Genomic DNA, 14288 nt, shown 5'->3' on the forward strand with positions numbered 1-14288 from the left:
ATTAGAAAAAAAAGGCCAAACTATGGAGCTTTTAGCATGCGGAGATGTTGATGTATGTGGACATGTACAGTTAGTTGTATACATGCACATGGCTCACCAACCGTAACAACCATGGCAATAGAGAGCATATAAATGGACGGGATCCATGGGATTAGTTGTTGAAACCTGATGATGACCTGTCCCACATTTAAACTGACTAATTAGACTGTCCAATGAGTTACGCTTACCAATGTCGAACCTTTCCATGTTAAGTGCAATGCTTTTCTCACTTCGTCATCGTGAAGCCGATAAGAACCCGATATGGGTCCCGAATTCGAATCATTGACATCTGTTACTATTCTAGGTAGGCGGGCGGGTTGGATGGGACGGGTGGAAAGGTATTTTCTTGTCACGAGATGACCTGTTTCCCTGCCCGCACGTGCCGCTGAGCCCGTAATTCTATCGCAGGTCCGGATCCCCTCCAATCTCGACTGCAATTGCTAGGGGTGCCACGGGCCGTGCCGCTCATCCTGGCCGTCCGTGTTAAGCGTGTGCCTCGAGTGGGTCCCATCGCGTCGGGGTTGGATCGGATCCGGTCCTCGTGGTCCCACCCGCACCGTCGGTGACAACCCCCTCGTCGGGCGTCCATGTGCGCTGTTGCTTCCTCCACCCATCCTTCGCCACGTCACCACCAGCTATCCTTGGTTTCGGATTCAGTGTTATGACTCACTGCATGATTCACTGGATCTTTCGATAGGGAGACTACATTATGAGTTCCTCTTGTCGACCCCACGCTTAGTGGGAATTCTCAATGGACGCTTTCACTGAACGGAGTTCTGGTTTGTTCATGAAACCACGGGACCCTCCGAATTCGCCGGTCCTCTCACTAAAATATATTATTAGTTTCCCATTCTGCCCCTCTCCTTCCTCCTCCCACAATTAGATCGAAGGAGAGAGAGGGGGAAGGAAAGAGATCTCATCGCGTCGATGTCTCCTCCGCCGCCTAACTACGAGTTCCAAGAATGGTGGAACAAGGAGCGGTTCAAGGCCCAGGGACTCCTCTCCCCCTACCCTTCACCGCCGGCGGCGGCGGCGGCCGTGGATGCCTCCGCGGATGCCGCCGCCGTCGACGTCAGCACCCCGACTACCCCCGCTGCCGCCGGCAAGTCTCGTGGCCGTAGTCCCCGGCAACTCTCCTGGCTCCTCCTCCTACGCCTTCACCACTCCGCCGCCATCCTTGCCTCCCTCCCCTCCCGCTTCCTCACCCTCCTCCGCACCGCTGCACGCCGGATCTCCACCGCCACTCGCCGCCCCTCCCCTGTGTCCCGTCTCTACCGCCTCATCCGAGCCTTCCTCGTCCTCGCTGTCGTCCTCCTCGCCCTCGAGCTCGTCGCTTACTTCAAGGGCTGGCACTTCAGCCCCCCGTCCTATGCCTCGTCAGCCGAGGCCCTCGAGATCGTCTACGCCAATTGGCTCGTGATCAGGGCCAGGTACCTTGCGCCGCCCGTCCAGATGATGGTCAACGTGTGCATCGTGCTTTTCCTTGTGCAGTCGGTGGATCGGGTGGTTTTGGTGCTCGGATGCATTTATATTAGGCTCCGCGGCGTGAAGCCGGTCGCGGCGGTCGACTATGGAAGCCAGGGAGATTTGGAAGTGGGGGGCGCGGTGAACGCTGAGGACTACCCAATGGTGTTGCTTCAGATCCCGATGTGTAACGAGCGGGAGGTAAGCCGACGTAGGTCCCTTTGGTTACAGCACTCTTTGTTTTCTTGATCAATGTATGAATCTTTACATTTTTTTCTCGGGGCAAATTGATATAATTTTCGTTGTAACTCTGTCAAAAATGGGATTTTGCAAGGAGTTATTATCACTAATCTCGGAGATATGCTCGATTAATCCAATCGTTAGCAAGAATTTTGAAATCCATAATTTGGGAGAAAGTTTATTGATGATTGTTCTGCAGAGTGCGGGCAACAACTATGTTCTAGCGCCAATAGAACGTTTTGTTCAAAGTGCATTCTTATCGCTCTTCATTAGCAAATCTTTCCTTGCTTAAAATTTGGAGCTTGCATTTGGAATGACGTTGTGATTGAAGAAGTTTGCAGTGTCATCATTATCTGTACCATCTTCACTGTATAACAAAGTCAATATTTCATTGAGGAATTATGCGAGGCCGTTTAATCTTTTCTTTAATTGTTAAACATTTTGATCAAAGGTTTTCTTTTTAGTCACATTTTTCGCTCATTCTCGGACCTTTCTGTTGCAAATCAATCAGTAACACTTGACTTATTGCTTCCTAACGTAAAAATAGTTCATCTTAATTCGACTTATTATAACATTTCAATTTTTCTTCCATTGCAAGAGGCTGAGAGGGTGTTTGTATGGCTCAAATCATTATCAATTGGGCCATAAAAGAACAATCTTACCTTGACACCAAGTGTCATCTTGACCTTTGAAATTTTCTAATATTGGCCTTTCAAAATCATTTATTTAGTGACATGTCTCTCGTACCACTCAAATTTAGATTCATGACTTTCGTATTGCATGCAACCAAAGCACCTCTTTGACTCTTCTTATTAGAATTTAACCATTAATCACTTCAGTTGCTCCAGCTTATATGAAATTCTGCATTTGGCGGCTTAGAAGTTATAAGAAAGATAACTTACTCAAAAGCAAGACTTCACATTGCATATATTTCCTATCAATTATCTATCTTGCATGTCAACAGAGCACTTTCTCTCTGTAATGTTTAGTACCAAAATGTCAAATACATGAAATTTTGATGATTATGAATTTTTCTATCTTTGGTTTATTAATATGAAATCCCCTTCTCCAAGTGACCATTATGAGGTTTTTTTTTTTAATTTCCATTACATCAAATGACGAACATCATGCTCACATATAGACTCGAACCTGAGATTTATCACTTGTGCACTAACCAACTCGGATGTCTTAACAGAGACCATTATGAGGCTTTTTTAATAATAGTATAATTAATTCTTGTCCTATCAAATTTATCATTTTTGTGCATTTCTTCTTGTTTATCACATTCACTTGCCTTGGTTTATATCGGCCATTTACTCTTCTTTTAGTTGAGATAAACTGCTTCAAAAGTTCCAAGTCCTACATCTATTATAAACTGTTTGTGATTCAGGTTTTCTCAATCTGTTTTTTCTCTACTCAGTAATTAATACTTCCATTCTAAGCAACGGAAGAGCACTTTGTTTCACACTGTGATTTCTAGTATCATGATCTTGGACGGTTTTCTCAATCTGTCTTTTCTCTACTCAATAAATAGTACATGCATTTTAAGCATCACTGGAGCACTTTATTTCATAGTTTGTGATTTTCTAGTATCATGATTTCAGACAAATCTATATGGAAATGGTTGTTTTATTTTTTGTTCGATGTTTCTGTATGTTTTAGTCAAAAATCCTAATTCTCTACTTAATATGAGTTTTTGTTTATTGCCAGCATTTGTTGCCTCTCTCTAGGAGATGCGTGGTTTAAACTCCATTATATATTTCACGAAAGTACATAATTTCACAGAAAGCTTTTTGTCATTGTGAATACCCTTATGTACTGAATTCGTTCTCTTTTTTTATGTGAGGGAGATCTCATTTCTCTACTATGCTTAATTCCATACTGAATTTACAGGTTTACCAGCAATCTATTGCGGCAGTCTGCATCCAGGACTGGCCAAGGGAGAGAATGCTCATCCAGGTGTTGGATGACTCTGATGATATGGATGTGCAAAACCTTATTAAGGCTGAAGTGCAGAAATGGCAGCAAAAAGGAGTGCGCATCTTATACAGGCATCGACTTATCCGCACAGGCTATAAAGCTGGGAACCTAAAGTCTGCTATGAGCTGTGATTATGTGAAAGACTACGAGTTTGTTGCTATATTTGATGCAGATTTTCAGCCAGCACCTGATTTCTTAAAAAAGACAATCCCACATTTTAAGGTACTGCTATTTTTTCTCTGTAATGATGTAAAAACAATAGTATTTTTCTGCTAATATGTATTGTATCAAGTTTGAGAAGTGAAATATGGTTTTTAATCAGATCACATAGTCAACTTGCTCTTGAATGAGAGCATGATTTTACCATGTGTCTGCTGTCCTGTCTGCAGAAACCTGCAAAATATAATTATCAATGTCAATAAAGAAAAAGATATGCATTATCAAGAAATGAGGTGTTTGAAGTATTGTTTGATACTTGTTTTAGACCAACCAAAGATTTATTTGGTGTCTCAAAGACTCCGTTTTAGAATTTTCTGTGCACAATACAGCACTTTATGTTTAATGATTGTAATGCTTTTATTCCAATTTCTCTTTTTTATCCTTGTAAATTTTGTGCAGGGGAATGATGATTTAGCATTGGTACAAGCTAGATGGGCCTTTGTAAACAAGGACGAGAACTTGCTCACGAGGCTGCAGAACATAAATTTGTCTTTTCATTTTGAGGTTGAACAGCAAGTTAATGGTATATTTATCAATTTCTTTGGCTTCAACGGAACAGCTGGAGTCTGGAGAATAAAAGCTCTTGAAGAATCTGGTGGTTGGTTGGAGAGAACCACTGTTGAGGACATGGATATTGCTGTCCGTGCTCACCTGTGTGGATGGAAATTTATTTTTCTCAATGATGTCAAGGTTTTTCTCACAAATTAGTCCTTTTGAACTACTGCAATTTATTCTTGTAGGTATCCTTCTTGACATTACCCCTTCTTTAATTTCTTTGTGCAGTGTCTTTGTGAACTGCCAGAATCGTATGAGGCATATAAGAAACAGCAACATAGGTGGCATTCAGGTCCAATGCAGCTACTTCGCATGTGCTTTCTGGACATCCTTCGCTCGAAGGTCAGGCCTCCATCTCTATCTATTCCAATCCTTTGTGTTGACTGGTTTTATATGAAATCATGGAGTGATTTTCTTGATCTCTCTTTAATTTCAGGTGAGTTTCTCCAAGAAGGCCAACTTGATTTTTCTTTTCTTCCTCTTGAGGAAGCTGATCCTGCCATTCTACTCATTTACTCTATTCTGCATCATTCTCCCTTTGTCGATGTTCCTGCCAGAGGCTCATTTGCCAGCTTGGGTTGTTTGTTATGTCCCTGGTTTAATGTCTGTTATCAGTATACTTCCTGCGCCGAGGTCATTCCCGTTTATAGTCCCATACCTACTTTTTGAGAACACAATGTCTGTCACCAAATTCAATGCTATGATATCGGGACTTTTTAAATTCGGGAGTTCGTACGAGTGGATAGTTACTAAGAAGTTGGGAAGGTCATCGGAGGCAGATTTGGTTGCATATGTCGAACAGGATCCTGAGCCCAGCATAGAAGATGGAAACATTCATAGGTCATCTTCTGAGTCTGGCCTTGCCGAGTTAAACAAATTGGAGGTAACTAAGAAGGCAGGGAAAACCAGGAGGAACCGTCTATATAGGAAGGAACTTGCTCTTGCTTTTATTCTGTTAACTGCTTCTGTGAGAAGTCTATTGTCTGCACAGGGGATTCATTTTTATTTCTTATTGTTTCAAGGAATCACATTCCTTGCTGTTGGGCTAGATCTTATTGGGGAGCAGGTGAGCTGAACCATGTTATTCTTGCTCCTTCTACACTAAAAAGTTCCGAGAGACCAAACTTTCCATGCACAGCTCATGGTAGGTTCCACCATGCCTCTCCACTGAGGTCACTGACTCACTGATGGTAGGTCATGTTGACCATCAAGAGGAGTAAACATGGAGTCAATTGCTTTCAGCCATCAGTTCATTCTTTCAAATTCGTGTTGTATAATTTAGAAGCCCTGCACAAGCTACAACTGGATCGGAATGGATCCTGTGCTTGGTAAGGAAGGCTGTATAATGCTCTATAGGTTTATTAGATTTTCCATTCTTTCCATCACCTTTTGTTTGTCGCTTATGATTCAGATACGTATCTGGAGTTTGCTTTCTTTTTTTCTTTTTCTTTTTTGGTTTTTATTCTTGTGATTTCTTGGGAGTGACTTATATTTTTAGTCATACAGACAATCAGATTAATGTCATTTCTCTTTTAGTAAGGTAGAATCAGTTTCGGTGTCCAGCTACGAAAGTGAGTTCTGTTAACTCCATCAAATTAAGAGATTTATTGCATTTACTAGTATTTCACTTGTTACTCCTATTCTTGCTGGTTACCATTTGATCTACTGCAGCTATGTGTGGATGGGGGTGTTCTTTCTTTCCTGTAATGTGTCCTACTGCCACAGCTGAGAAATGTTAGAATGTTTTCATTTGAGCAGCTGAGCTACATTTGTTGGCCTAACTGTTAAGGGCAACTGATGATTCATTCATTTGACATGGTGGAATTTTTGGTTGAATCCCCCAATTTGTGATGGCAAGAGATTGTAGCTGAGAAGGCTGAGTCAGCTTCTCAAGAGATTGATGCGGTTAAATTATGGAAAAACAAATGTGTTGCATAATCTGCATGCACTGCATTTTTAGCATGCATATAATATACTTTAGGCTGGAAGGATGAGGGAAGACAGGAACTGGAATCACATTTGTGGGAGAGCAGAGTGAAGAGGGATGTCACTTGGTGCATGCTATTACTGTTGGTAGTAAAAACTTGTGATTGAAAATTATTGGCCTTTTGACACTGATTCATTGATATAACTTGTGAATTTGTGATTGCTTAGTTTTATGCTCCATTCAACATTCAAAGGACATACTGCCAAGATTTTTGGGTTAGAACATGGCTTTTTTCACTATGTTCTTGGAGGTTTCAAATTACATCCAACTTGGGGATGGGATGCACCTTCCTTACCTTAGATATTATGGTTCATGCAGTAGGTCATCTGTTTCTGCCCTCTGAGCTGAAGTACTGAAATGATCTGATGGGTGTTCATCCAACCTACCCAATGAATAATTCAGAACATTATACTGAATCCTCGTTCAATAACTCTTTTCTTTCTAAAAATAATAATTCCATTCCATAAAGGAAAAAAATATAAATATATTTAAAAACATATATAAAAGGTGTCAATGAGATTCAATAAAAGAACTATTGACCCAAAATCTTATTCTTAAAATGGTTTATTAAATAGCCTTCTTTCCTTCTTTTTGAGCAAGAAATAGAATGATTGTAACTTCAACCACAGGAGATATGATCTAGAGATTCCACCAGACTAGAATTTATATGTGCCTACAACAAGTTCATCGAAGCTAGGAGAAAAGAGAAAAAAGTGACAAGCATGGCTACCTAATGCTCTTCACACATTGACTGTTTTAATCAAGGAATTTCTTATTTAATGATAGATCTAGGTAGAAAAATTGACCATTTGGGGACATAACATAATGCCAAAAAGTTCAAATATCTTGTAGCTACGAACAAAGCTGTCCGATATCTTAAATGAGCAAAACATTAGTCAAGCATTGACTTCAAGAAGAAACCACCAAGATTCATTAAGCTGATGCAAACCAACTGATAAAAGGAAATGATTGAGGTCACTTAAGCTGTTGCTCCTGCACCTTTGCCCTTCTTCCTCTGGATCTTCTTCATGTAGAATTCCAGCTCTTTTCCTTCCAATATGTATCTGAGAATTGGAGAAAGAAAGGCAATTGATAAATTAGTTCAGAAGACATCAGAATATACAGGCCAACTACTTGGATAAAGCTTTTCGTGGTTGTCATCATTCTCACCCGTCTGCTCTGCCACACTGACCAGGGCGGGAAGAGATAGAAGCCAACAATCTTCCACTACCAAACTGCTCCTCAATGTGGGGGTCCAGTTTTCGACCCTGCTGACGCTTCTCCAGCTTCCTGGTTACATGGTTACTTTTCTTTTCTTCCTCTGTGGCAGCTTCACCCTCCTGCCATCACCATGAAAGAAGAGACATAAAACTAGATTGATAACCGAACTCGAGGAAACTAGGCTGAACAGCAGTGGAGAACTAGCTTGAATCGAGCATGGTCGACACAAACATGACAAGGATAAACCCAAAAAAATAGAACATCTACCTCAAATTGCAGACCTTATAAGTATGGGCCAAATGAAAGATAAGAAACCGCAACCACGAGTGTTGCAATTAAAATCAGCACATTCACAGTCCCAAATAGTTTCATAAAAGCTATCACCTCAGCACATGAATCAATTATGGTCATCTCATTTTCAGCCCAACAAAGAGGATGATTGCATCATGTTGAAAAAAAAAAAAAAGAAACTTGGATGCTTTTTAATGTATCAGATTTCTCTTACCAAAGAACCAGCTACCCCTATGAATTAGTCAAGCTGATTCAGACATATTTGGAACAGGACCAACCTAATTTCAGCAAACAAGCACCAACTGGTTCAGCCAAATTTCAGAATTTTTTTATTGGTCCCAACAGGTGACAACAAATTTCTAGTTGTCCTGGCTGATTCAGATTTTGGACTCGGAAAATTTTGTATCATCTCAAAAGTGGCCAAAGTGGTGGAGAAAGAAAAAACAGAGGAAAAGGAAGAGGGCAGAGGCTCAACTTTACTAATTGATTAGTCGATCCAACTGATTGGCACTGTGTGACCCTAGATCCTATAACTGACAGTGAAAGCTATCCCACAAAACTTGCTAATAACAACACACTAGTCAAAAACAGGACTGATCAGTTTATAAACAATCAAGTAAAAACAATGGGAATTACAAATCCTAGGATTATACAACAGCAAATCAGCCGTAACTAAACATTGACATTTGATACTAAAGTTGAACAAGAACATGGAACCCTAGTTGTCTGCTTTTAATTAAGCCCTACTCTTATTTTGACATTCTTTTAGTATGTTCTATAATTTTATAGTCAAACACCCTTTAAGAATGGTAAAAAATGCAGAATAAGTTTTGTAATTAAAACTAAGAAAATTTAATTGATACTTTTAACAGCAAAAACTTGAAATGATGGAGAGGCACCGTGTAACAAGTAGCAAAAAAATTTTCCAAGTTTACAACCAAGTGAGATATCTGTGCCTTCAGATGAATCTTGTTTGATATACTAGAGCAGATCACTTTACCTTCCTAACTCTTTTTAACAAACCTCTAGCTGCCTGACCTTAATTCAGTAATCAGTAAGGTTTTTTCAGGTGTAATGGCAGATATGGTCCCCTGTACAATATCCAAACGGGAAATTTAAATCCTAAACAAAAGTTCTATTCGACTTAAATCCACAACATTAGTTTCTCAAGTGTTGAGATTGCCAATATGGAACTTATGGCCATTTATAGGTTGCTGGCAATCTGAGTTGTATTATGGGAAAAGAAACTAATATCATGTTTAAAGCAGCCCCAAATTTGTATGTGTGTGATACATATTCGATCACCTTAATTTATTTTGCATTCTATGCGTAAATCAACCCATTCAATGATGAATCAAAATGTCCAACAAATACTACTAGATTGCTTCTACTCGATCACATCTGCTACAGTGATTAAGATGGAAAGAATGATCATGGATCTGATCAACTAAAGTTTGCATCTCTAACTCAAACTCCTATCTCATACTATATATAATTATGCTACTCCCTGCTATGCTCCTGTGGAAAAAAATTACATATTTTTAACCCATTAGCTAACATTTTGGTTTATCAAGCAAACTCCATCCTTGCCCAACTTTACTTTGGCCACGTATCCATCACTATTTTAGAGGTGTCTTCTCAAATCTGAGATACAGCCTCAGAAAGTCATCAGGATATATATAAAATGAAACTCTAAAGAAAGTATCAACAAACAATTTTAACTAAAACTAAAAACACATGGCTATCAGGGACACCAGAAAACTTCACACAAAAGAGAATCACCTCTGTTGCTTCCTTCTTAGCAGAAGGGGCTTTCTTCTTCCTACCAATCTCAACACCATAGTGCTGAAGGTACCACTGCTTGAATGGGGCAGCATCAACCTGAATAATGGCACTCTTCACAAGGGTCTGTGTCCTCACAAGTTCGTTGTTTGAAGCATTGTAGACCACATCAAGGATACGGGTTTTGCGAGTCACTGCCTCGCTCCCCCATGAGTAATTGCCATGATCCAATCGGAGGGCCCTCCACTTCACGTTGCCTCCTCGAACTCGAATCCTCCTCACGGTCTTGTTGCTCGAAAGCTTCGTACTGGCAGGCTGTCTTCCCAACTCGTACCTTTCGAGGCAAGACTAACATTACATCACGGCAAAACCATCTCAAACATAATTATCGGGAAAAAAACGAGTAAAATACAAATAGAAAGGAAAAAAGAGAAGCGAAAAATCATCAACGAAAAATGTACAGAAAACATATTAGTGGATTCAAACAAAAACCCCAACTTTTCAAGAGAAACCACCGAAAGCCTAACAGCAAAGAATTTTCAGAGGCGCAGAGATTCAAACAACGGAGGCTGGGTGACTCCATCGTACATCCATGAGCGCAAAAGTCCTAATCTTTTCACAATATTATGAAACAAAGAACTAACTTGTGCAGGAAAGCGAATGCTACAAATAATCAACGCTTAAAGTGGACACAAACAGCTTCAAGCGAAAATGTTTTGCAAGAAAATAGAACAGATTACAAAAAAGGAACTCACTTTCTCTTCTTCCGCCACGCCTTCTTCTTCCCTCCGGTGGCCCGCCTCTTGTGCATGGAGTCTCGCGAGATACCTGCGAGCAGGAGAGCAACGTCATGGATGGAAGTTGGGTAAAAGGAAAAACCCGATCAGATATCAGCGTTTCCTACCGGAATCGAGAATCTAAGGTTCCGATCCTTACCCATGTTGGCCGGCGGTGGTGAGAAACACTGCGCCCTCTTCTTCTCTCCCGAAGTCCGCCGCCGCACTCCTCGGTTTCAGAGATCTTCTCAGCAACCCAAACCCTACCCTTTTATATAGCGGGCAGAATACGTTGGCTGCGATGTAATTATAGCAATTCCCAGGAGGGGCGCTAAATCAGCCGTCGGATCAAAACGTGTACGGCGTGATCTTGAACTTCAACCCGACCCGTGATGGGAGTTCGCCAGGTCGAACCGGCCGGACCCATCGATCAATGCAGCTATCTGGTTTGGACTTGGCTAACCCAATTTGATTGTTTGAATACTCTATACATATAATTCTTTGAATTTATAAGACTATATAGGAATTTAATGTTTTTGGGATCTTAGAGAGAGAGAGAGAGATATATATATATATATATTTATTTATTTATTTATTTATTATTTTTTTTTTTATGTATGTCACTAGACTGTGTGTTGCTAAGACACCTCCTTTTAGTTTATGGTTAACAAACATAAACAGGTCATTTGTAGCATTCATTATTTTTCTTTATAAGTGTAGATAGCGTGAATGATGATGATTGTGAAAGTATTTTTGCTATATTAAAGTATATTATAATTGTCTGATTAGAATATTCATTCGGAGTTGATCAAGGTCATACTTATTATGACCGTATGTTGCTTTCATATACAAGACTATGAGCCCACTATTACTAGCTCGAGATAGATCAAGTGACAACGGTTTAAGCTGGATTAGTATTCACTTTAAAATTAGTGCCATCAAATATGATGCAGATTGATTGACAAGGCAAAAGGTCAAAAGTCACAACCACTAATTATAAAGAGGATATTTGGCTTGGGATGATTCATATTATTTAATGTGATTGTTAGAAATCAAATAATGATGAGTAAGAGTCAAACTTAACATTATTTAATGTGCCTAAACAATTACATAGCAAGAAAAAGATGCCATGACCCTGCAGACCAAGTGACTGGAAATAATTCCTGTGCAGTACAGAGCTTGATTAGCCTGTTCCAACAGGATACAGGAGGCCCAAATGCCTTACAGTACAACACAAAACCCGAGTAGCGGACAGATGCTCGAAGAACCAACACCAAATATCAACAAATGCAAAAAACAACAAATGCAATGGCACCGAAGCAGACAAGCTAATAATAATAAGTTCGTGCCTGATTAAAGAACAGGCATCATAACCAACACAAAAATAAGCATGATAACCAATTAGGTGTTGCCCCTAAAAAGCATGAATGAGATGTACATATTAACGCAAACATGCAACTTTCCCCAAGAACAGAGCAGCCTTCCCAAAACCTTTTCTTCGTGGTCCCCTGAACATTGAACGAACATCTAAAAGACAGTAAAGAACGAAGCAAGCAGATAGCTCATGACATCTGTAAACCATAACTAAAAAGAAAACGAAGGTTATGTGATCAGTGTCGAATGGATATCACATGGAACATTAATACTATCATCAAAAATATGATGCGGTCGCCACCTGTAAAAGTTTAGTCTTTCTAGTTTCCTGCAAAAGAAAAGGGGCTAAAGCATCTCAAATATAATATCAACCGTCGGTGGCCGTGAGAAGCTTCGGCGGCAACCGTGACAACCGCCATCCTAAATAATATGTCTTCAAGATTAAGCATAGAAGAGTTAGCGTAAACTGCGTCGCTACTGCTAATGCCTCTATTAATTTGAAGTCCAGCTATAAATGCATCCCTAAGGAAGTGAGAGGTTAGAGTCGACGGCCCGGATCAAGCCTCGGGCTCGGGGCTCTTCTTCCCGACGGCCGCGATGGCCCAGACGACACCGAACGGGTCCTTCACCTTCCCGAGAAAGCTGCCTTCCTCCTCCAACACCTCGCTCATGACCTCCGCACCGGCAGCCACCGCCTTCTTCACGGCCGCGTCCACGTCCTCCGCCTCCAGCCGGAACGCGATCCCACCGCCTCCAGCGGCCGCGGCACTCTCCTCTCCTCTGCCATCACCACCGAAATCACCAACCTAATGAGATCCCTAAAGATCGGGGAGCTAGGGTTGAGTTGGGGGAATGCCAGGGATTACGCAGCGTCTAAGCAGTCGCTGACGAGGATGAGGGAGGAGCCGATCTTGAGCTCGGCGGAGAGGATGAGGGGGCACTCCTGTTCCGCCTTGCGCTTCGGGTGCGTCACCCTCCCGATCTCCTCCGCCCCGAATGCCGCCTTGTAGAACTGCACCGCCGCCTCCGCCTTCATCCCCGGCACAACCAGTTGCGGCTTGAAACCCAGCAACGCCACATCCGCCATCGTCTCGAGGAAGAAGAACGATACCGAACCCTAGAAGAGAACGTGAAGGACAAAGCAGCGGCAGCGAAATGAGAAGCTAAGAGGCTTCACAGGTGGGAAGTATTTATAGCAGATAAAGGCCATGAAACCGTTGGAATACTTTCCATTAATTTAATCGTCATTCCACAACCGCCCATGCTTTTCACGTAAACTACGATCCTGCCATCCACCGATTTGAACGGCTTCGCCTCATGCTTTTCGTCCCTCCCGAGGCGTCCTCGTACACCGTATCAAAAGCCGGTGGACTCGAAGGCAGCGATGCTAGATCTGAACCGTTCGTCGGAGTCTGTGCAAGTGATCGGACGGACCGCATTAGTGTCGGTCAATGAAAGCGACCCGCGGCACGGAGGACGAGTTGGTGTGGTCTGTTTTATTCTCCCGGGTAGGGGTAAATTTGTAGTTTTGGGATAAATTGTAGGGGTATTTATGTAAATCAATGGCTTTGATGGTGTCACGTTTTGTGTGAGGAGAGGGGCACCGGGGACGAAGGTCCTCAGGGATTAAGGATCCTCTTCAGACTTAATTTGAACAGAACTGGAATGACCGGCATCGGAACCGTTCATTGACGTTAGTTTTAAGAATTGACGCTCGGATCGAAGTTTTACTGATGCAGTGGCTGGGGAGGATCCGATTGCACCTGTGGCGTGGACATGCCCGCTTTAAGTTTCCCAAAGGCAGCAGCGGATTTGTACTCCAACATCTCGTCACCCGATGTTGACCCATCAGAGGTGCACTGGGGCCCGTCGCCTGAAGGGGAATAAGTGGTGTGGTATTTCTGGAGTAAGAGCTGCGGCGTTCCTTTTCTTAATTTTCATTAAACTATCGCACTCTTTTGGCTTTGACTCAACTGTGTAACCCGCCTCCGCTGCGCGGGACCCACACTTTGCTCGTGCCGTGCATTCGTTGGCCTGTGGATGTGGGTCCCGCCAAGCTGTGTGGTTCGGCGGAACACATACCTGGGGAGGTCCAGGTGGACCCCGAATGGAATGAGTGGGGAGCTTTGGTACGATTACAAACGTTACCGGCGGATAAAATAATGTTCACAATAAATAAGTAGGTTTAAAAAATATAATTTTTAAGAGAAAACAAATATTTTATTGACAATATTAATGATAAATATAAATGATGATAATCCTTTACTAGATTTAAAATAATATTATGATAAATTTAATTATCTAATATGAAGTTATTCGAGGTTCAAAATATCCAAAGAGCTTTTATAATATTAATAAGG

General features: G+C 41.6%; 3 protein-coding genes across 3 annotated transcripts; 1 reads left to right on the plus strand and 2 right to left on the minus strand.

Annotated features, from left to right (window-relative positions):
- The first annotated feature begins 904 nt into the window (after positions 1-904).
- Positions 905-6046, plus strand: LOC103989266 (probable xyloglucan glycosyltransferase 6). Its single transcript, XM_009408067.3, has 5 exons — positions 905-1704; positions 3637-3945; positions 4342-4632; positions 4726-4839; positions 4934-6046. The coding sequence occupies exons 1-5, from the start codon at positions 967-969 to the stop codon at positions 5570-5572; spliced, it is 2091 nt and encodes a 696-aa protein (XP_009406342.2). The 5' UTR covers positions 905-966; the 3' UTR covers positions 5573-6046.
- Positions 6047-7231: 1185 nt separating this feature from the next.
- Positions 7232-10839, minus strand: LOC135676949 (small ribosomal subunit protein eS8-like). Its single transcript, XM_065188693.1, has 5 exons — positions 10715-10839; positions 10534-10606; positions 9779-10112; positions 7655-7824; positions 7232-7548 (listed from the first exon to the last, which is right to left on the minus strand). Exons 1-5 carry the CDS (start codon positions 10716-10718, stop codon positions 7464-7466), a joined length of 666 nt encoding a protein of 221 aa, XP_065044765.1. The 5' UTR covers positions 10719-10839; the 3' UTR covers positions 7232-7463.
- A 1391-nt stretch (positions 10840-12230) lies between these two features.
- On the minus strand, positions 12231-13070 carry LOC103989268 (uncharacterized protein At5g48480). The gene is made up of 2 exons (XM_009408070.3): positions 12795-13070; positions 12231-12708 (listed from the first exon to the last, which is right to left on the minus strand). Exons 1-2 carry the CDS (start codon positions 13013-13015, stop codon positions 12486-12488), a joined length of 444 nt encoding a protein of 147 aa, XP_009406345.2. The 5' UTR covers positions 13016-13070; the 3' UTR covers positions 12231-12485.
- Between the last annotated feature and the right edge of the window lie 1218 nt (positions 13071-14288).

Source organism: Musa acuminata, chromosome BXJ1-6, assembly GCF_036884655.1.
Source record: "Musa acuminata AAA Group cultivar baxijiao chromosome BXJ1-6, Cavendish_Baxijiao_AAA, whole genome shotgun sequence".
NCBI classification, from domain to species: Eukaryota; Viridiplantae; Streptophyta; class Magnoliopsida; order Zingiberales; family Musaceae; genus Musa; species Musa acuminata.